This window comes from Lynx canadensis, chromosome B2 (assembly GCF_007474595.2).
Source record: "Lynx canadensis isolate LIC74 chromosome B2, mLynCan4.pri.v2, whole genome shotgun sequence".
Classification (NCBI taxonomy): Eukaryota; Metazoa; Chordata; class Mammalia; order Carnivora; family Felidae; genus Lynx; species Lynx canadensis.
The window spans coordinates 88,009,291-88,031,819 of NC_044307.1; the positions used below are offsets into that span (position 1 = coordinate 88,009,291).

Consider the following 22,529-nt stretch of genomic DNA (forward strand, 5'->3'; position numbering starts at 1 on the left):
AACAACCTCTTTAGGAACTACAGGTCTATTTCCATGATGTTACATTATGTTACACAGTCCAGCACAATCTGAAACTGGGTTGTAAGCCTATAAGAAAAAAAGTCCTATTACTTATTTTTGACCAAAAACCGTATTTAATTGGGTCACACACCTTACTCACTGGATACACATGATGGCAGTTGTTTCAGTACATCAAGGCATCCCTCAAAGGGCAGATAATGCCACCATGGATTTTAAGTGTTATAGTCTTCATAGGGCATCCAGCAACACATCTGAGGCTCTAAAGTCCACCTCCCAATGAGGAACACTGAATGTGTTTTGAGCAATAGTAGCACTGATGAAACACAGAGCTTTCAAAGGTGGTCACTTTGAAAAGAACTGTATGTGAATCGCGATGTGTCAATCATAGTATGGAAACATTTGTCAACTCCAACATACCCCAAATTTTTAGGAATGGGAAAATAAACCATTTCTAGGAAATGAATCTAAATTTTATAATCGTTGCCCAAAAGAATGTAATAAGATTTTCAAACATACCTTTGTGCGATATTTCTGCCAAGGCCCCATTTCCGCTCTGAATCCTTCAGAGACTGAGTGAGGGTAGAAAGCAAATGGATAACAACCTGCTGGTCCAATGCTGCTACTGTTTCTAAAATGCCGTAAATCTGATTATCGTACCTCGTACCATAATCCTGGATAAAATGCCTGAAAGTAAATCAAGTTGCAAAGGATTACTTCTGGGGAAGTTCCCAGGGCTGGTATCTATATAACAATTAGCTGTAACCTGAACACAAGAAAGATCATTTCATGTAAGATTACCTTAAGAATCTAGATGCCCTATGAAGACTAAAGGACAGAAATGGCCTACTTCAGCGTGAGCTATGCATGACCAGAACCACGGCACTGGTTGGAAGAGGGAAGGGCTGGAACCTGAGAAGGGAGAATAAGGGGGGGAAATCTAGTCCCAGGGACTTTGCTGCTATTCTCTGCATGTCAGAATCTGAGCGATAAGGATGTAGAAAAAATGAGTCCAGCTTCCTAGGTATTTCTTAGTTCATCGTATTTCTAAATAGATCAAACAATATTTTTATGAGAAAAACAAGTTACTCATAATACATATTTTTACATTCCTTAACTGGAGATTTTAGACCCAGAGGAGGCCTTTATAAAAAATTATGTTTTAACCCTAAAATTTCCACTCTCTCCCCAACAAAAAAAAGTCACCTAGCTTAATACGTTGTACATAACAAACATGCAATCTTCCTCGTTCATATAAAATCCTTTCTCCCTTCTTAGGGTTTTATTTATTCTTGAGACAGAGACAGAGCATGAACAGGGGAGGGGCAGAGAGAGGGGGAGACACAGAATCTGAAACAGGCTCTAGGCTCTGAGCTGTCAGCACAAGCCTGACACGGGGCTCGAACCCATGAACTGTGAGATCATGACCTGAGCCAAAGTCGGACGCTTAACCGACTGAGCCACCCAGGCGCCCCTAGGGTTTTATAATTCTTACAAAGCCACTATTTATTTCATGTGATCCCAATTTAAATAAATTGTAAACAGCTGATGAGTGCCAATTATGTGAGGAGAAAATGAACTGAGGAATCAAAGAGCCAACATGGAAGAAAACGGACCCACATTATTTCTCATGGCAGTGTTAGGGCAGAGATACATATATTGAAAGGGGAACTGGCAGAAATTGTGAGAAAGAAATATTTAAAAATACTGCCCTAACAGAAAGCACAAGATTCTAGAGGAGGCAAGGCAGGAAACAACAATAAAACACAGAACGTTACAACAACACAAAACACAGAAAATGTTCCTCCCGTTGCATTACTGTTCTTGGGAACTAACATCAGATCTACTCTTATACAGTCCATGCTTCACAACTGAAATACAATGAAGCTTTCTGGGTCTATAGTATCTACAGCAAGTGAAACAACCAGTCATGTGTACTTCTACACTGGATCCTGAGTAACATGTGTAGCAGCTCTGAGGGCCTGTGCACCTGTCATCGTGACCCACATATCCTGACTTTTTTCTCTTAAATACATGCAGGAGTCTTCTTCACCCAATTCTCAGGTAATCTGAAGTCAGCTCACTTGTCTTCCTCCCTGGCACTTTTGTCTTTTTAATAAAACAACACAGTGTAACAAAACCACTGCCAAAAATATAATAATTGAAATACTATAACAAGTAGTAACACATTATGTTTTGGATAATTAGTTATTTAAAAAACATGTTGGCTGTCAAATGGCTGGCAATAGTCCCCTTGCCAGTTGGCGTATTTTCCAGTTACCTAAACACAGAAGTCAGCTGGGCGGCGGGTTCTCCTTCTGACCCCACTTGGCAGGCTTTTACCATGTATTGCAGGTTCTCTGTGGCCAGCCTTTTCACTAGGAGGAAAAATTACAGCATCACACACTGTGTCTGAATTGACCATCTGGATCCTCATTTTTATGAACACTCTTAATTTAGAGAAATATGTTGTTTTCTTAAAGTTTGTACAGTTTTGTTATTTTTCAAAATGAAATAGTTCTGAGTTTTTGGTTTGTTCTAAAGTTCTATCTCCTTGTCTCCCATTCTAAGAAAATATAAAAACCTTAAGAGTTTATTTTTTACACTCTTATAACTGAAAAAATAAATGTAAAGATAGGCCTTTTAGAAAGACCCCATATTCAAAAACATTCTATCATCCTCATCCTGCAAGTAGTTACATACTGACAAAAGATAGCTTTTAATCATTCAGCTGATTTACAGACAAGCAGATTTATTTTTTTAAAATTCATAGGCATATTCCTCCCTCCTACTCACTAACAAATTAGAAACCACCAATTTACCTTCACTTAAAATTAGCCAAAGATGTGTGTGTGTGTATGTGTATAAATCAACTGTGATGCTATCGTTCTTTCAAAAAAGACAGTGAAGTTATAAAAAGAACATTTGTATTCTTTAAATATTTAACCAAATCCTTTAAAATTGTGCATTTGTACATAAAAATGGAAAAATATCAAGAAAGAAAATAGAAAATTTAGTATGTTCCAAATGCTATTAAATTTTTGTTGTGTTGTTTTTGACACATCTAATATAAATAGCTGGGAAAAAAGCACTCTAAGAATAAAAATTTCAGAAGCTCTAATCCATTATAGCAGGAGCACAAAACAGGATACATATGAACTTAAGTTAATCACATGTACTTAGTAATGTTCTCTATGGTATGAGGGTGGTGGATAAAGAAGATATAGCACACTTGTCTTCACTGAGCAAGTAACTCCTCATATTAGATACAATTCTGAAATCAGTATAATTCATTCTTAAAAGACATTTTCTTGAAAAACAACCCCCAAAAGCTCTTCTGTGGATAAAGTACCAGAATACGAAGAAACAGTCTTCACAGAAAACATTAAGCACTGATTTAAAAAGAAAAACAAAGCTTTATTGAAGTGCAATTCACTTATCATCAAAACCAACCTATTAAGGTGTACAATTCACTGGATTTTAGTATATTCACAGAGTTGAGAAGGCATCCCCACTGTCTAATTTCAGAATAATTTCATCACCTCCCCAGAAAACCTTATACCCCTTAACAGTCACATTCTCCTATTTCTTCCTCCCCCAGCCCCTGGCAACCACGAATCTACTTTTGTCTTCATGGATTTGACTTCTCTGGAAATTTCATATACATACGATCATACACCACATGGTTTTCTCTGACTGCCTTTTTACTTAGCATTATGTTTTAAGGTTCATCCATGTTGTAGAATGTGTACTTTATTTCTTTTGACGGCCAAATAATATTCCACGGTATAGAGATACCCCATGTTGTTTATCTATGCATTAGTTGCTGGACAATTGGGTTGTTTGCATTTTGAAGCTATTATGAATCAAGCTTCTGTGGATATCAGTGTACAGTTGTGTTTTATTTTTAAAAAATTTTTTTTTCAACGTTTATTTATTTTTGGGACAGAGAGAGACAGAGCATGAACGGGGGAGGGGCAGAGAGAGAGGGAGACACAGAATCGGAAACAGGCTCCAGGCTCTGAGCCATCAGCCCAGAGCCCGACGCGGGGCTCGAATTCACGGACCGCGAGATCGTGACCTGGCTGAAGTCGGACGCTTAACCGACTGCGCCACCCAGGCGCCCCTACAGTTGTGTTTTAAAAAAAAATATTTGCCATCTCGGTTTATTTAACTGAACTGAACTTTTTAAAAAGCTGGGTTTTTTTTCAGTTTTTCTTTACATTAACAGCTTTACTCACTTAACACGTACAATTCCATGTTTTTAGTATATTTGCAGAATTGTGCAACCATCACTACAATGTTAGAATATTTACTATGCAAAGAAACCTGACACTCTTTAGCTACCGCTCCCTATTTTCTGATATACCCTAAAAGTAAACACAAATCTACTTTCTGTCTCTATCGATTTAATATTCTGGACATTTCATACAAATGGAATCATACAATATGTGGTCTTTTGTAACTGGCTTCTTTCACTTAAAACAATGTTTTCAAAGTTCATCCATGTTGCATAGCATGCAGCAGGACTTAATTCCTTTTTATGGCCAAATAATATTCCACTGTGTGGCTGTATCACATTAAAAAAAAATCTGTCAGTTGACAGTCTACCTTTTGGCTAATGAAAAATAAATTGCTATAAATACGAATGTACAAGTTTCTGTGTGGATATATGTTTTCATTAGTCCTGGGTTCATACCTAGGAGTGACATTGCTAGGTCACATTGTAACTCTATGTTTAACGATCTAAGGAATGACTGGACTATTTTCCCTAGTGGCTATACCATTTTATATTCTCAATAGCAGTAACTAGGGGTTCTGATTTCTTCTCCATGTTTTCACCAAACTTTGTTATTATCTGACTTTTTCATAATACCCAACTTAGTGGTATCTCACTGTGGTTTTGATTTGCATTTCCCTGATGACTAATCGTGTCGAGCACCTTTTCAGGTGCTTATTAGCCATTTGTTTATATTCTTTGGAAAAATGTCTATTCAAATCCTTTGCCTATTTTTTTTGAAAGTTTATTTTTTTGAGTTAGAGGACAAGAGAGAGAATCCCAAGCAGGCTCTGCGCTGTCAGTGCAGAGCCCGACACAGGGCTTGATCCCATGACCCATGGGATCATGACCTGAGCTGAAATCAAGAGTCAGATGCAATAACCCACCAAGCCACCCAGGCGTCCCCCTTTGCCTATATAAAAAAAAAAAAATTTATTACTGAGTTGTAACAGTTCTTTATATATTCCAAGTACAAGTTCCTTATCCTATAAATGATTTGCAACTCTCATTCTGGGAACTTTCTTTTCACTTTTTTGATTGTCCTTTGAAGCATGAAAGTTTTAAATTTTTTAAGTTTTCTTTTTAATGGGTTATTTATTTTTGAGAGAGAGAGAGAGAGATAGAGAGTGAGCAGGGGAGGAGCAGACAGAGAGGGAGACAGAATCTGAAGCAGGCTCTGTGCTGACAACACAGAGCCCAACGTGGGACTTGAACTCACAAACTATATAGATCATGACCTGAGCCTAAATCAAAAATTGGGACACTTAACTGACTGAGTGATCCAGGTACCTGAAAAGTTTTTAATTCTGATTAGTCCAATTTATGTCTCTCTTGCCTTGTACTTTTGTTGTACCTAACAACTCATTGCCAAATCCAGGTCATGAAGATTTACTAGTTTGCTTTTTCTACGAGTTTTATAGTTTTATCTCAGCCATTTAGGTCCATAATCTATTTGGAGTTAATTTTTGCGTATGGCGTGAAATAAAGGTATAACTTCATTTTTTTGCATGTGGATATGTGTTTGACTTAGCACAAGTTGTTGAAATACTTGTTTTCTCCCGAATGAATCATCTTGGCACCTTTGTCAAAAAAATCAGTTGACCACAGACCTTTGGATTTATTTCTGGACTTCCGATTCTAATCCACTGATCTATGTCTATCTTTATGTCAATACCACACTGTCTTGATCACTGTTTTGTACTAAGTTTTGAAATTGGAAAGTATAAATCTTCCAACTTTGTTCTTTTTTCAATATTGTTTCAACTACTCTGGAGTTACACTGAATTTGTAGACCAATTTGGGGAATACTACTATCTTAACAATATTACTTCTTCTGATACATGAAATGGGTGTTTTTTCCATTTATTTAGATATTCTCTAATTTCTTTCAACAATGTTTGGTATTTTTCAGATCTTAAGCTTGTATTTCCCTTTTCTTAAATTTATTCCTAGTTGTTTTTTTTCAATTGTAAATGGAAATGTAAATGGAATCATTTTCTTAATTTCATTTTTAGATTTTCATTGAGAGTATATAGAAATAAAATGAATTTTTGTGTCTTGATTTTGTATCCTACAACCTTGCTTAACTTGTTTATAAGTTCTAATAGCTTTTTAGTGGTGTGCTTAGGATTTTGTATATACAAGATCAAATCATCTACAGATAGGGTTAATTTTACCTTTTTTCCAAGCTAGATGCCTTTAATTTATTTTTCTTGCCCTGACTAGGACTTCCAGTACAATGTTGAATAGAAGTGGCAAGAGTGAACATCCTTGTCTTATTCCTAATCTTAGGGGGAAAGCATCTAATCTTCCACCATTAAGGATGATGTTAGATCTAAGATTTTCATAGATGTACTTCATCAGATTGAAGAGGTTATCTCTAGTCCCAGTCTGTCATTATGTAATGCCTTTTTTTTTTTTTTTAAGTTTACTTACTTGGAGAGAGAGAGAGAGAGCGAGCGAGCGAGCGAGCTGGGGAGGGGCAGAGAGAGAGAGAGAGAGAGAGGGAGAATCCCAAGCAGGCACCACACTGCCAGAGCGGAACCTGATGCGAGACTCAAACTCACGAACTGTGAGATCATGACCTGAACTGAAATGTAGAGTCGATGCTTAACTGACTGAGCCACCCAGGCACCCCACATACATGTAACTTTTATATTCATTGCTCTTGTTCTTTTTTTCTAATCATTTGCTTTTATTCTGCCTTTTCTGAAGGTTTTGAGGATTTTATGATTCCATTTTTTTCTCTTTTCTTCGTATAATCAAATACACTTATTCAAAAAATTTTTTTTAGTGGTTGCCCCGGAGTTTGTAGCATACAACTAATCCAAGTCTACTTTCAAATAGCACTGCATTCCTTCAGGGGTGGTACAGGTGCCTTTTAACACAGTATTCCAAATTCCTCTCTCCCAATCCTCAGAACAATGCTGTCATTCAGTTTGCTTTCCATAAGGTATAATCACCAATTATTATTTTGAAAAAGAAACAATTTATTAGATCATTTAAGTGGAGAGACAGATTCAGAGAATCACAGCTTACGAGGACCAGGAGCTGACACTGAAGAAATATTTACACTGCATTTGACAAACTGCTCTATGCTCAGTTTTGGGGCCAACAGTTTGCTCTATGACCTCAATTCCCTGATGCATCTAAGAAGAGTTGTTTTTCAGTCTGATAAGATTTGTTTCTTGTTGTGAGGGTGAGAATGAGAACTTCTAAGCTCTTTACACAACAAAAATCCTCCAGCTCTAACTACTGAACTCTTTCTCCCTTCATTTCTGTTTTTTCCTCCTATATTTTGGTGCTCTTTTGTTAAGTGCACGTTTATAAGTTGTTAAATACAGTGATCCTTTATCACTATAAAACATCTCTATTTCTAGTAACAATTTTTTGGCCTAGCTTTCCATAGCTACAGTTTGCATGATGTAGTTTTTTTATCCTTTTATTATTTCAGTATTTGAATCTAAAGTGTTTCCTGTAGATAGAATAGAATTAGATCTTTTTATATTTTCATTCCAATGATCTCTACTTTTGATTAGTTTGTTCACTCCTTTCACAACTACTGTTACTGTTGCTATAGATGGATTTATATTAGTCATTTTACCTTTTGTTTTCTAAATGTCTTGCATTTTTTGCTCTTCTAATCTCCTTTACTGCTCTCTTTTCGTATTACATGCATATTTTAAAACTTAGCATTTTAATTTCTTTAATGATTTTTCATTAGTTTTGAATTATTTCCTTAGTAGTTGCTCTAGGCATATCATGCATATCTTATCAGAGCTTCTGATTTACATGAATTCAGTGAAATACAGAAACATTATTCTTACATAACTCTATTCCCCTCCCCCTTTGTTGTGGTATTATTTTTTTTAATGTTTATTTATTTTGAGACAGAAGGGGAGGGAGAGAGAGAGAGAGAGAGAGAGCGAGCAAGAATGTGCATGTGAGCAGGGGAAGGGCAGAGAGGGAGAGAGAGAATCCCAAGTAGTCTCCATACTCTACACAGAACCCGATGCAGGGCTCAAACTCACATGATCTGAGCTGAAATCAAGAGTTGGATGCTTAATAGAATGAACCACCCAGGCACCACTGTGGTATTATTGTTATACATATTCCCTTTGCAAATGTTACAAACCCAACAATACATAATTTTTTGTCTTTCATAGTTTTTATTTTATATAATTTTGTCTTTCAAAGAAGCTAAAGGAGAAGAAAGGAAGAAGAGGAAAGGAAAGCAGGTATATATTTAAGCTTTTGTTATATTAACCTTGTTGATCATCTCTAATTCTCTTCATAATTGTTTCTATTTGAGTTATTATCTGGAGTCATTTTCTTAGACCAATATAGCTTTGCTCCCACCACCTCCTTTGTACTGTTACTGGTAAATATACTGCACTTCTATATGTTATAGACCCAATAATACATTATATATCATTTTTTTAATATTTCATTTTATTCATTTGCTTTTTAAACCCATTAAGGGAATAAAGATAAAGAAATATACACTTATACTTTTATAGTTACATATTGCTTTACTGGTGTTATTCCTGTGTGAGGTCACTTAACTTTCATTCTGTAGAACTTTTTTTTCTTTTTAATTTTTTTCTAATGTTTATTTTTGAGAGAGAGTGATAGACTGTAAGCAGGGGAGGGGCAGGGAGAGAGGGAGACAGAGAACCCAAAGCAGGTTCCAGGTACTGAGCTGTCAGCACAGAGCCTGACGTGGGGCTCGAACCCCAAGACGTGGGTCAGCCCCAAGATCATGACCTGAGCTGAAGTCGGCCACTTAACTGACTGAGCCACCCATGAACCTCCTTCCTTTCTTATAAGGCTGGTCCACTAGCAATAAATTCTCTCAGTTTTTATCTGGGGATATTTTTATTTTATCTTCACTTTTGAAAGGTAATGGTTTTACAGAATATAGTATTCTTGGTTGAGAATTTTTTCTTTGATCACTAAGTGTAATCCCACTGCCTCTGACCTCCATTAATTCTGCTGAGAAGTTAGCTGTTGACCTAACTGGGGTTCTGTGGTAAGCGATGAGTCTCTCTTCTCTTGATGCTTTAAAATTTTTCTCCTTGCATTTGGCTTCCAGTATTTTTACTCTGATGCATCTTATTGTGGAACTTTTTGAATTTATCCTATTTAGAATTAGGGCTGCCTGGGTGGCTCAGTCAGTTAAGCGTCTGACTTTAGCTCAGGTCATGATCTCACTCATGGTTTGTGGCTTTGAGCCCCATGTCAGGCTCTGTGCTCACAGTGTGGAGCCTGGAGCCTGCCTCGGATTCTGTGTCTCCCTATCCCTCTGCCCCTTCCCTGTTTGGCTTTCTGTCTCTCAAAAATAAACATTAAAAAAAAATTATCCTATTTGGAATTAGCTGAGCTTCCAGAATGTATAGGTTATTGTTCATTAATAAATTCAGGAAATCTTTAGCCATTATTTCTTCAAATATTTTTTTCTGTACTTTTCTGTCCTCTTCTGGGTTATATGTATCATGGTGCACTTAATGGTATCCCACATTTCCCTAAAGGTCTGTTCATTTTTCTTCATTCTTTTTTTTTTTTTTTCAAATTGCATCATCTCTTGTCATCTATCTTCAAGTTTGCTAATTCTTTCTTCTGCTAATTCAGATCCAGTAACAAGCCCCTCAAGTGAATTTTTCAGTTCAGCTCTTGTACTTTTAAACTTCATAATTTCCTTTTGGTTCTTTTTTTGGTAACTTCTGTCTCGGTACCGATATTCTCTATTTGATGTGACAATGTCATCATACCTACCTTTAGTTTGTTAATCATGCTTTCCTGGAATTCTTTCAACATACTTATAATGGCTACTTTGAAGTCTTTGCCTATTAAATCCAGTATCTGATTGCTCTCACTGGCAGTTTCTGCTGCCTGCTTTTTTCCCCAGTGTATGGATCATATTTCTGTCTTTTTGCAGTCTTGGAATTTTTTTGTTGCTGAAAACTGGACATTTTTTAGTGAGGTGTACTTCTTCCCTCTTCCCCAATGGCCCCCAGTGTGAAGCTTCTAACATTGCTCCTCAGGTGGTATAACCTCGGGTATGCCCAGTCTCCATTCTAAGACAGTGGTTTTGACAGGGCTCTGTCTCTTTCTCTGACCACACTCAACTGTTAAGTTCCACTAATCAAAGCTGATTGCTCTATTGTTTCCTATAATGCCCAGGGACATATATTGTCTTATAGACTGATCTCATCAAGTTCAGGCTGTTTTAAAGGGATTTCTGTGGTGTTTGAGATTCTGATCCAAGGGTTCCTTCCAGCGGTCTCTTTCACCAATTCTCTCACCAAACTAGATGGTCTACAGATTAGCCTATATACCCAATGACTCTATTATTCTCCTACCTATTGCCTATCACCACAAACTCCATTATTTTTGATAGAACCCTATGGTTGAACTTTTTCCACACTCATTTGCAAATGAAGTTAGTTCCTTTGGGACTGATTGAGATCTGATCTCTGTTCTATGCTCAGCTTCTCCTCCCTCTACCTCTCTACCAGATAACATCTCAGATGCAGGGCTCTGGTGATGGGGACAGGGACAATGGTGCTACTTCTGAGTGACATACCCACTTTAGGAGCTGAGTGCTTGTGGGAGGAGAGGCAGCAGTCCCAGGGACCCTCAGTTTGTTTCTCTTGGCAGGGAATTCACACATTTAAGCTGTCGCAAGGCTGACTGGTACCCCAGGAACAGAATGGAGGGCCCACTTCTTAGCCACAATTGCCTGGAATATAACTTTAGCATCAGGTAGCTTGGGGGCAAGATGAGAAATACTGATATCCTGCCTCTCATAGGAGGACAGCCCTCCTACTGGGAGCCGGGGAGAGAAGAAGCCCTATGTTCTTGGATTTACTAGTCTGGAGTAGAGTTTCTGTCTTACTGAGCTGGGGGAATAAAGAAAAGAGTGGTCTTCCTTCAAATACCACAGACTCCTGATGTTTTTACCAAGTTTCAGATTTTCTTAAACAAATGTTTCTCCATTTGCTCTACTCTTAGGACTATTTCGAGAAAATTTAGATACTTTCCTTTAAATAATTTTCACCAGTTTTGCTGGGGAGTGGGTCAGCAGAACTCCTTATGTTATTGTGCCAGCAGTGGAGTTGTATCGGTGCTTGAGTACAGGTTTTTGAGTGGACGTATGTTTAAAATGCTCTTGGGCATATACCTAGGAGTGGACTTGCTGAGTCATGTAGTAAGACTAACTTTCTATGATTTTACAAATTATTCTTTTAAGCAGTGAGGCTACAAGGAGAGTCAGAGAGAATTTTCTCACAGCCAAAATCTGTTTAATACTACCTCCTCAGCTTACAAAGACAGCAATGCAGAGACTGCGAATTCTGTATTCTACCCATGTCAAACATGTGATGCACTCACTAGCTAGATGTGAGCAGCAAAATTCACCTCCACACTCTAGCCTCCTTCCTGATAATTATTACTATAACCAAAACAAAGGCTAGCTAAAATTTTATACCGTCTGCTCTGTCTCAACAAATTTTGTACTGCATACCACAGTAGGCTTTCACTGAAAGTATGTGTAAGTTTTCAACGAAGACAAAATTTCTAAAGATGACTCTGGGGTCTACCTGGGTATTTTTTTCAGTGAAGAGATGCTACTCTCAGGTAAGGGCATTCCATATGAACACATCATAACAGTTTTTGTAAAACCATGCTTAGCTTTTACAAATCATGCTCAGGAGAAAGAAAACATTTTAATAAGAAAAACATTTTACTTATTAAAATAAACATAGATTTAAACAAAATATGCATACATTTTGAGATAAAATGGAACCTTTCAAAGAGCTCTTTGAGCTTTACCAATTTGGATGGTACCCTCAGATTCTGCAGGATGCACATTGCACTCACTCATCACAGCAGTTAGAGGTACTTAGGTAGAAACATCGAGGAGCCCTGACCTGAACAATCACATTATCATGAGAACACGCACACCCTTACACACATAGCATCCTATTTACATTAAAAACTCCTTCAGAATAGAGCTATCCCTACTATTCTGCATATTCCCAATAAGCTTATTAAAGCATGCTACTCACAGTGGGGATCAGATAAATGATATTTTAAAGAGATCCCTAGCAGTAAGGCTGATGAGACTGAAAACAAAAGGACTAGGATCAAAGGATCCTTACAGGTTGCCTGTGAAATCAGCTTAGATATTCTGGCGGCAACCTGAACGGAAGAACTTACCTTGACCCCTCACCACATGATAGGTAACAAATTGCATTTAATACTGTAGTCAGATTAAACAAATATTCTTTAAAAGGTCAACAAGTCTAATTAGAGGAAGTAGTCCTTACGTAAACTGTTTGCCTTGGGGGAAAAAACAAAACAGAAGTAAACTACTCTGAAACATGTCAGTGTTTAACCATTTTATCATGCCCAACCTCTGCTATCTGCTGGAGTTTTTCAGCCATGATATATAGAAACTGATATTAAATAACCAAGCACTTAGCCATTGTTTAACTGATAGGAAAGAGTACTTTCTTAATTTATGAAAAGAACAGTATAACAGATTCAAACTAACCTTGGGGTTCGCTGACCAACACCAACAATTTTAAGATGCCAGGGAGGAGCAGTTCAACCTCAGAAATGTCTATGTTAGTTTCTTTGAAGAGCTGGAGGATGAAGGCCAGGATAGATGCCAAGCGAGGAGGGAACAGGGACCCTTTACACTCAAAGTAGGACTTCCTAAAAAGAAGCACAATTTTGTTTTTTCTTCTGTTTAAAGTTTCAGTGAACAGAACCAAAAGTCACCCACTTTAGAGATACTGATAAATTTTACCCAACTTAATAAAGCACAACTAAAAAAATATACGTATATTTTGCCATGCTATCCTCAAACACAAAATTTTAGAAGCATAAGCATATGAATATCTGGTGTGTTATAAGGGCCAAAGTAGAATACGGACACAAACTAAATTTAAAACCTGATCTTTCAATGCACTTAATCAAAATCCAAATGAAAATCCAATTGTTAATTTGTTTTTTTTTTCTTTTCTGAGTCCAATCTCTTCTATTAGCTCCTCAATGATGCAACATTTTCTTTAATGTCAAATTTGCATAAAGAAATCTCTCCTCACGTTTATTTATTTAGGGATTTGGGAGGGGTTTTATTTCTCCAAATCAATAAGAGGACCGCCCTAGGAATTGGCTTCCTGTTCCAGCTTTACCTCTTTCCTTCTCTTAGGAAGTAAAAAAACCAGAGGTAATTTAGGATGTAACATCTTCTCTCAAAGCAAAATAAATTTTAGCATTAGGATTCAACAGCGATCATAAAGATAATTTATCTGACTCATTTTTATATCTCTACCTCTTAAACAGGTGTTGGCTCCTAAGAGGTATTCAGTATATACACTTAAGTGAATAAATGGAAGTGGCAATTGCTCAGTTTCTAAAAGGTCTAGACAACAGGAAAAATTGTCATATATAGCTAAATCTAAGCTAGACATCCATATGTATTTGCAAAGCAGTAAAATTTGCCAAAATGAGCCACAGAAATCACGAAGGATTATAAACTCCTTAAGGGCAGGAACTATGTCTTCACCATCATTTCTACTCTATATGGTGGGTTCCAACAATTATTACATGTTAAAAGATTTATTCAATCTTTGAGGACAAGTGTTTTGTCTTTTTTGTTCACTGCTGAATCTTAGACGAAATATGGTCTATGAAATCAAGGGGCTCACTGTCTAGTGGAAAAGTTGAATAAGGAAAAAAAGACTACCATAATACAGTGTGATAGGTGCTTTGAAAGATAACCCCAGAATTCTCAGGAATTGGGAGGAATGAACCCTAACAAAGATGGGAAACTACAGGAATAGAGGAGCATGGAATGGAGGGAGGCACAGGAGGCAATCTATTCCCTTCCTGAGTACTTAAAAAATAGAAAAAAGGAACTACTACATTTCTGGATCTTCAGTTAGAAATCATGAGAAAAATGTGTTTCCTGGTAAATAAGAAAGTCAATGAAAGCAGCCAGGATTTTAAATGGTGGGCTTTAAATTACTTTTATGACCCTAAACATTTAATTTCACTTCAGCATTTGTCATTTGGTTTGTACTACACTTACTTAAATAATGTCTCAAAAATAGTGGTAGACTACTAAGGTCTTGTCGGAAATTCAGATACAAGTGAGGCAAAACATTCAATTCTGTGAACGGAATTTTTTTTTTTTTTTTTTTTTTTTTTTTTATTTTATTTTTGGGACAGAGAGAGACAGAGCATGAACGGGGGAGGGGCAGAGAGAGAGGGAGACACAGAATCGGAAACAGGCTCCAGGCTCTGAGCCATCAGCCCAGAGCCCGACGCGGGGCTCGAACTCCCGGACCGCGAGATCGTGACCTGGCTGAAGTCGGACACTTAACCGACTGCGCCACCCAGGCGCCCCAACGGAATCTTAACAGAGCACATGACTTCAGAAGAAGGAAAGAAGCACCACACTACACTGAGATATTAGATGTAGGTCTTAAAAAGTCAAGGCAGAATTTAACCCAAAGGTGTGGCATTTAAATAGAGAAAATAGTATGAACAACACTGATGTAGGGAAATGTAAAGCATTTTGGAAGGGCAATAATGAAACCAATCTCATTAAAGTTTGCATATGATGTTATGTCTTGTACATTTGGAAAAGTTCAGTGACAGATCACAAAGAGCTATAAGAATATGGAATTTATTCCATGGGCAAAAAAGAAGCAAGTGAAGGTTTGGGGGTAGAGAAGTGTCATAATGGAATAGACTTTCAAGAAAAGTAATCTGGGGGCATTGTTTACGCTGAACCAGAAGAAAAGGCTAGATACAGTGAAAGTAGTTAGGAGACTCCTGCAATAGCCTGGGTATAATGTGATAAGGGAATAGAGGTGTGAAAAGAAGGAAGCAATCATTTCCCAAAGGTTGGCCAAGGAGAGAGAACAAAAATATAAAGCTTCCAAACCTCAGTAACAGAACACCAGGAACACACAAAAATGCTTGTAAGGGAGAACAGATTTTAGACATGGAATTCTGTAATGAGAGGTGATGGATAATAGTGGTCATTAAAACTATCAAGTCATTAAAAACACAGAAAAAAATACTAGATAAGAATAATATACGGGCATACCCCCAGAGACACTGTGGGTTCAGTTGCAGACCACCATAATAAAGTGAATGTCACAATAAAGCAAGTCAAATGAGTTTTTCTGGCTTCTCAGTGCATATAAAACCTATGCTTACACTACACTGTAGTCTAATAAGTGTGCAACAGCATTACGATGGCATTATGTCTAAAAGAAAAAAAATGTATATACCTTAATTTAAAAATACTTTATTGCTAAAAAAATACTTTATTGCCAACCATCATCTGAGCTTTCAGAGAGTTGTAATCACTGATCAGAGATCACTATCACCAATATAATAACAAAAAAGTTTAAAATACTGTGACAATTACCAAAATGTAACACAGAGACAGGAAGTGAACAAATGCTATTGGAAAAACAGTGCCAACAGACTTGCTTGATGGTGTTACCACACATCTCCAGTTTGTAAAAAGCACAGTATCTGTGAAGTGCAATAAAACAAGGTATGCCTGTATATCACCACAGCATTTTAAAGTTTAAAAACTAGGGGCGCCTGGGTGGCGCAGTCGGTTAAGCGTCCGACTTCAGCCAGGTCACGATCTTGTGGTCCGTGAGTTCGAGCCCCGCGTCGGGCTCTGGGCTGATGGCTCAGAGCCTGGAGCCTGTTTCCGATTCTGTGTCTCCCTCTCTCTCTGCCCCTCCCCCGTTCAGCTCTGTCTCTCTCTGTCCCAAAAATAAATAAACATTGAAAAAAAAAAAATTAAAAAAAAACAAAACTAATTTCATATGAAGCTAAATACTGCATGAAGACAAAGAAGTGATCATTTCTATTACTGAATCTTCTACCGTTGCAGGTAAAAGGAAGGAGAAAACCTAAGAGGTTTCATTTATGCATCCAATAATAAAATGAAGTTATTAAGACAGGGAGTAGACCAACAAAAAAGGACTTCTTATTGCTTCCTTTTTCATATTACCATTCATTTTTTCATTTAGTTATTATCTTTCAAAAATATAGCTAATATGTTTTTTATAGGAGCAAATACAACTACTGTTTATCTGATAAGGACTAAAAAAACATACACCTTTAGAACATATATAAGGAAAACAACAGCTATGTAAAGAAAACAAACGATTTAAAGAGCACTGACTCAGGCTGCCGGGAGCAAAAATCATTTTAGTAAATCCTTAGATAATGTTTCTCAGGGAAAAGAAAAGTTTCTCAACTACCAGCATCCTAAGGGTTGCCAATACTTTTGGGGAGCTTTGTTACTTTTTAATAAAGATGAACTAATTGGATTGTAAACACCACTTATTTTTAATATTTAGATGTACCTTATGACTTGTATAATGCATTTCTTTAGAAGTGACATCGGTGCAAGAGTGGCGGAGTTTCTCAGTGCCATCAGAACAGGGTGTTGTCCAAGTCCTGCAACATGTGGTGAAGCTGGAAGAAACCGCCCAATGTACTGCTCAATGACATTCCCAAGTAACTGGTTCAAATAGGCATTTGGATTTTGAGACTGACAACATACAATGCATATGCCCTAAAGGAGAAAAAAGAGAAGAAATACTAAAAGGAAACGTTAAAAAAAATATTGAGAAACTTACTAATTTAGTCCCTAGCATTAATATCCATGTCAGAATGTGCAACCACAGTCCACAGGGCACTGCCAGCATCAACAGATAATGTTTATGAGGCTCAGGGAGCTGCTGAGCCTGTGTGACTCCTGTACTGTGGTACCCAACCACACATGTGTGTCTTGGGGGTGTACTCAAACGGAGCAGGGGAAGTGCAGGAAGACCAAGGAAGATTCCTTCCTCCTCTCATACGCAGAAAACTTGAGCATCCCACTCATCAATTATGTCTGTATGTCATTTCAAAGTTATGAAACACATTTTTAGGTCAGTTTTTATACGTATGGCCTGGTCATTTAACTGAGTGAGACTGAGAATTTATACTAAAAATCTTCCAATGTAAGAAATGTGATAAATTAAAACAAAAATTGACAGGAGAGAAATGCAGAAGATTAAGACTCAGAATAATGACAATTCATTTGAAGAGTTTCATATTCAGGCACTGTACCATGTGCTTTATATCCTTTATTTCACTTAAATTTCTTAAAAAACACTGACTTAGTATTATCACATATCCAATTTCATAGCTGGGGAAACTGAGGTTTAGAGAAGTTAAGAGTTCTGTTGATTTAATCCCCTCCATTTGTATAGCTTCCATATGGATTACGGTGTTTGAGACTTAACAATTAAACCCTGAGAAATAGAAATTTTTTTCTACCAACTTTACTAAATAATGCATATTACCAAATATATATATAATCACCAACACAACGAATTATGTTCCAAAAGTTCATTTATAATTTGGCCCTTTGTGATTTAAAATGTGTTTTTCCAGAGAAATAATTAGAAATATTTGTCTCCATTTTACCTATGGATAGATATTTACTCATCAAAAAATTTTGAAAGATTTGTAATAAAAGCAACATAGAACTGTTAAAACACTAGCAAACAACAATAATTGAAAACAAAAGGGCAATGAACACCCCTCTACTTAGTTTCTTCAATGTTTTCCTTTAAAAGAAAGCACATTATTAGAAGATGATGAAGTAATAAACAAATATGTTCTGAAAACTTTGAAGAGGAGACTGGAGTACTTTTAAGTAAAGGTGTACATCTAAGTCAATTCTGCCAAATGGATAAATTCACCAAACTTTTCAGTTTACCACTTACAAAGTTTGTAAGAATTCTTTTTCTTTTTTTTTTTTTTTTTAAAGTAGGCTCCATGGTGGGGCTTGACCTCACAACCTTGAGATCAACAGTTCCCATGTTTTACCAACTAAGCCAGCCAAGTATCCCTATAAGAATTCTTACGGTACTATTTTGGCTTAAAAGGGCCATAGAGAACATGTTTTCCAGATTCTTCTGCTGCCCAAGATTCCTCCCCACCAGTATTCCCTGACTGGCCACGCTTTGTGTTTCTGTCAGCAAACTAAACTTCTTTTTAAATGTTATTATCAACACAAAATTAAAGAGCCAATTAAAAATTTCTTAGAAATTATACAAATCTGTTTAAAAAGCCCATCTGTGGAAAAGACTGCTTATTACCTAATCAAATTCCATTCTCCCTTTCTTCCTCAGCTTTCCTTGCTGAACCCCAAATTAAGAAGCACTTAACTTCAGTATGAGACACTAATGAATAACAAAGTATGCTTCCAGCCCCATCTTCCTCTGAATAACAGATCAATATTTCCAAGTGCCCATCTAGACAGTACACAGCACCTCAAATGAAAGATATTCATAAATCAATTATTACCTTCACTCCCACATCTCTAGAATTGCCCATTTTAGTTAGCAGCACCACTATGTGTACAAGGACCCACTCTGGGGTCTAGGAAGTATTCTATTGCTTTCTGTTGCTCCACAACATTCTCTGAGCAAGTACTTTTAATCAGAGCTCCTAAGTGTTTCTGCAATCTGCTGTGTGAGTTCTACACCTACCGGCTTAGTTCAAAATCCTCAGATAATGAACTACTCTCTGCCCTCCAAGTCTCCAATCTAACTCCCACATCAACTATCTTAGATGTTGCCACCAGAATTACCTTTCTAAAATGTAAACATGATAGGTTGTTCCCACTTCCCTATCTAAAATCTGTCAAAATCCATCAATAATCCATACAAATCCCCATGTAAAGAACAAGTCCAAACTTCCTAGCGTGGCACATAACACCTCCAAATATATGGCTCCTCCTGTATGATGTCCGATCACAACAGAATTATTCGCTCTTCCCCAGTGTGTCATACTTTCTTCAAGCTCATGACTTTTAAATACTGTTCCCTCTGACAGTCCTTCACCTCTCACCCGTTTGGCTCATTTACAACTAATCCCCTTTACAGTGTCTTCTCTCACATCTCTTCTTCTCCGGTTGGCTAGTGGACAGCTGAAGCCTCTAAGGAAATATGAAACACACAACTCTGTCTATGCTAGTCAGCCTCTTCTCTCAACTTTAATTGCTTCTTGGAGATTTTGCTTTTTCCATCTTTGGTTTCAGGGCCAAACACAAAAGGAATGTAAAACTTGTTCAACAGAAGTGCCACATGTACACACATGCACTGAAATTATAATGCATGGTTTTCAAATCAGCAGTTAGCAAACTGTTTTAAGGCAAAGTTTGTTTGTTTATTTATTTATTTATTTATTTATTTATTTATTTACTTATTATTTTTTAACTTTCAAGCAGCCACACTTACTATACCTGGAGATACAAAGGAAGACTCTTTTGAATTGCGATCAACATAGGTGCAGGCAGTTCCTTCTCTTGCTGTAACACTGTATGTGGCAGCAGTAAACAATCTATGATCCGGAATAATAGTTTTTGGGCTTTAGAGGTGGCAAAGATCTGTGCCCATGATTTAACAAGAATTCCTGACAAAGAAGAGGAGTAACAGTAGGTATGGTTACCTTCTAACCAGAAAGTTTTGCCATTCCACTATGAAATTCATACTTAAAGCACAAAGAACCAAGTTAAAGTAGGCAATAGAAAGAAACATGTATTAGGACTGAAAAGACTGATGTCATGTCATACATTTCACTAAAGAGACAAATTTCTCTCAGAGTTCTGGTCTAAGAAAAACATACGTTTCCTAAGCAACTGTTATTTAATACACACACACACACACACACACACACACACACATACACACACACATTGTGATTTGGCTATACACTATGTGAATATACAGATCGACTGCTGTAATTAATCAGATTTCTCTTTTTGCTTTGGCTGCTAGGTAACTCAGAGGCAAATTTATAATCCAACTTTAAGAACACTATAAGATCACGCATTATGCTTTTATGTGTGTACTTACTTTCCCTGGGCTCCATCATGCTACTCCACATTTACGTTTTTGATACCTTTCTTTATATTTTATCTTACATAAAATTTTATAGGCTGTCTCAACCCAGTTTACAACATGAAAAGATAGAGCTAAATTTAATTGTTAAAGTAGTAAGAAGGATTAGCTATAGCACCTTGAAGCAATCACTTAACCTTCCTGAACTCCACTTTTTATAACTTTCAATTGTTTAATATACACAGTGAGTTTAAATTTTGATGCTGAAAGAAGAGATGCAGACTTCTTTACTACAGGAAATGTATTATGATTTCCTTAATGCTAGGAGTCAGTTGCTACCTTTGATGATAGTAAAGCCAAACAAATGAGCACCCTTTGTTTAATGAAGTAATTAAGAGCATTTATGTAGTTCCCATTAGAGTGTACTCCTGCTATTAAGGGCTTCTCTACTGAAAAAACAAATTTAAAAGGAGATCATTAAATGCTTGCCCAAGTGGCATTAGTGGTATATGTACTGCATAAACTTTTATATTTTATTCCATCTTAGAAAGCAAAAGAGATGATAAACGTCAAAGCCATTTCCATAAAACAAAAAGTTTAAAATTCAACTCTGAAGGGAAACAAAAATACACTTATAGAGGAATGTATTGATGTTAAAAGAAAAAAGCCCAGCCAATAATCACTTCTAAGAACAACAAACAGCAACATTAATCTTCTGTTGTAAAAGGAAATACAATAATCAATCATAAAGAAACACAATGCTCACTTAGCAATATTTTAAATAACGCTGGCTTGCTCCTCATTTTTTTCAGTAGGTGGAAAACTTGCGAATGACAGCAGTGTAAGAAGAACTCACATCCTAACTAACATTAATATGCCCATAAAGGGAACTGCCATCACCACTGACATTTTAAATGATTTATATCACTCTTAGGTGTCACACAGGAATTGACTTATAAAGAGCAAGGGCCTTCCAACCAAAAATGCATCACCTACCCTTGTATTTCATCTTCTGCAGTGGTTAAAACACTTTGCTGAAGATCTTAAGTTTTATGAGTTCATAGAAGGCAGAGGAGATCCATTTGTTTTACTGCCAAATCAGAACCCTAGTTTTTAAGTTTCAGTGAAGAATATTTAAGTGTGTGGTATTAATAATGCAAAGAGAAAGAAATTTTTTTAAGTAAAAAACTTGGAGAAAGGTTAAAATACATAGAGTAGCTTTGTTAAACAAACAAACAAACAAACAAACAAACAAAACCAGTCTTTTTTCTGGCTATAAACATACTACGTATGTAAGCGATGCTGCTGAAAATGCAGGGGCACCTAGGTGGCTCAGTCTGTTAAGCGTCTGACTCTTGATTTCGACTCCAGTCATGATCTCAGTTTGTGAGATCAAGCCCTGCGATGGGCTCCACGCTGACAGTGTGGAACCCTGCTTGGGATTCTCTCTCTCTTCCTCTGCCCCTCTGCCCCTCTGCTTCCTCTGCCCCTCCTCCTGCTCACATTCTTTCTTTCAAAATAAATAAACTTAGGGGCGCCTGGGTGGCGCAGTCGGTTAAGCGTCCGACTTCAGCCAGGTCACGATCTCGCGGTCCGTGAGTTCGAGCCCCGCGTCGGGCTCTGGGCTGATGGCTCAGAGCCTGGAGCCTGTTTCCGATTCTGTGTCTCCCTCTCTCTCTGCCCCTCCCCCGTTCATGCTCTGTCTCTCTCTGTCCCAAAAATAAATAAAAACGTTGGAAAAAAAAAATTTAAAAAAATAAAAAAAAAAAAATAAACTTAAAAAGAAAAAAAGAAAATGTAGAAAAATTGTGGGGAGCATACTTCTACAATTGAAAGAGATCTGCACTGTAAGAGTCCTTATGTGTTTACTTATTTCCTACTCTATGCATATACTATGCCTAAAAAAAAAAAAAGGAGGATTGGGATCATTATAATAGGTGTTTAAAAATGTATTTATAGTTAGAAAGTAACTTTACTCATTTAGGAACACTAAAAGTTACATTATGTTCTATTAGCTAAGTTTATAAAATTGTTAAATTCTAGAAATATTTATTTAGTATATTTAGTTAGTATTTACTTAGTATATACCATCTCCTACACTGGAGAAGCTCTTTCCCAATCCAGTGTCCAATATATAACTCAGGAAATGTTCTTATTTGTTCAAAATACAACATGATAATGGGAATAAAAAGTTGAAAAGATATGGCCACTATCATAAATTTAAAATTTTAGTAGGGACAAACCAAGTACACAAATAATTATAATAACTGGCAAGCTATGAA

The 22,529-nt window shown here is 36.9% G+C and overlaps 1 protein-coding gene across 1 annotated transcript in view; it reads right to left on the minus strand.

Annotated features, from left to right (window-relative positions):
* MMS22L (MMS22 like, DNA repair protein) overlaps window positions 1-22,529 on the minus strand; it is a 129,555-nt gene that overhangs the window by 4,403 nt on the left and 102,623 nt on the right. Inside the window, exons 20-24 of the mRNA XM_032593224.1 lie at window positions 19,650-19,819; window positions 16,714-16,925; window positions 12,855-13,018; window positions 2,300-2,396; window positions 538-705 (exon numbers count right to left, since the gene is read on the minus strand). Coding sequence (XP_032449115.1) covers window positions 538-705; window positions 2,300-2,396; window positions 12,855-13,018; window positions 16,714-16,925; window positions 19,650-19,819 — 811 coding nt within the window. The remainder of the gene's footprint in view (window positions 1-537; window positions 706-2,299; window positions 2,397-12,854; window positions 13,019-16,713; window positions 16,926-19,649; window positions 19,820-22,529) is intronic.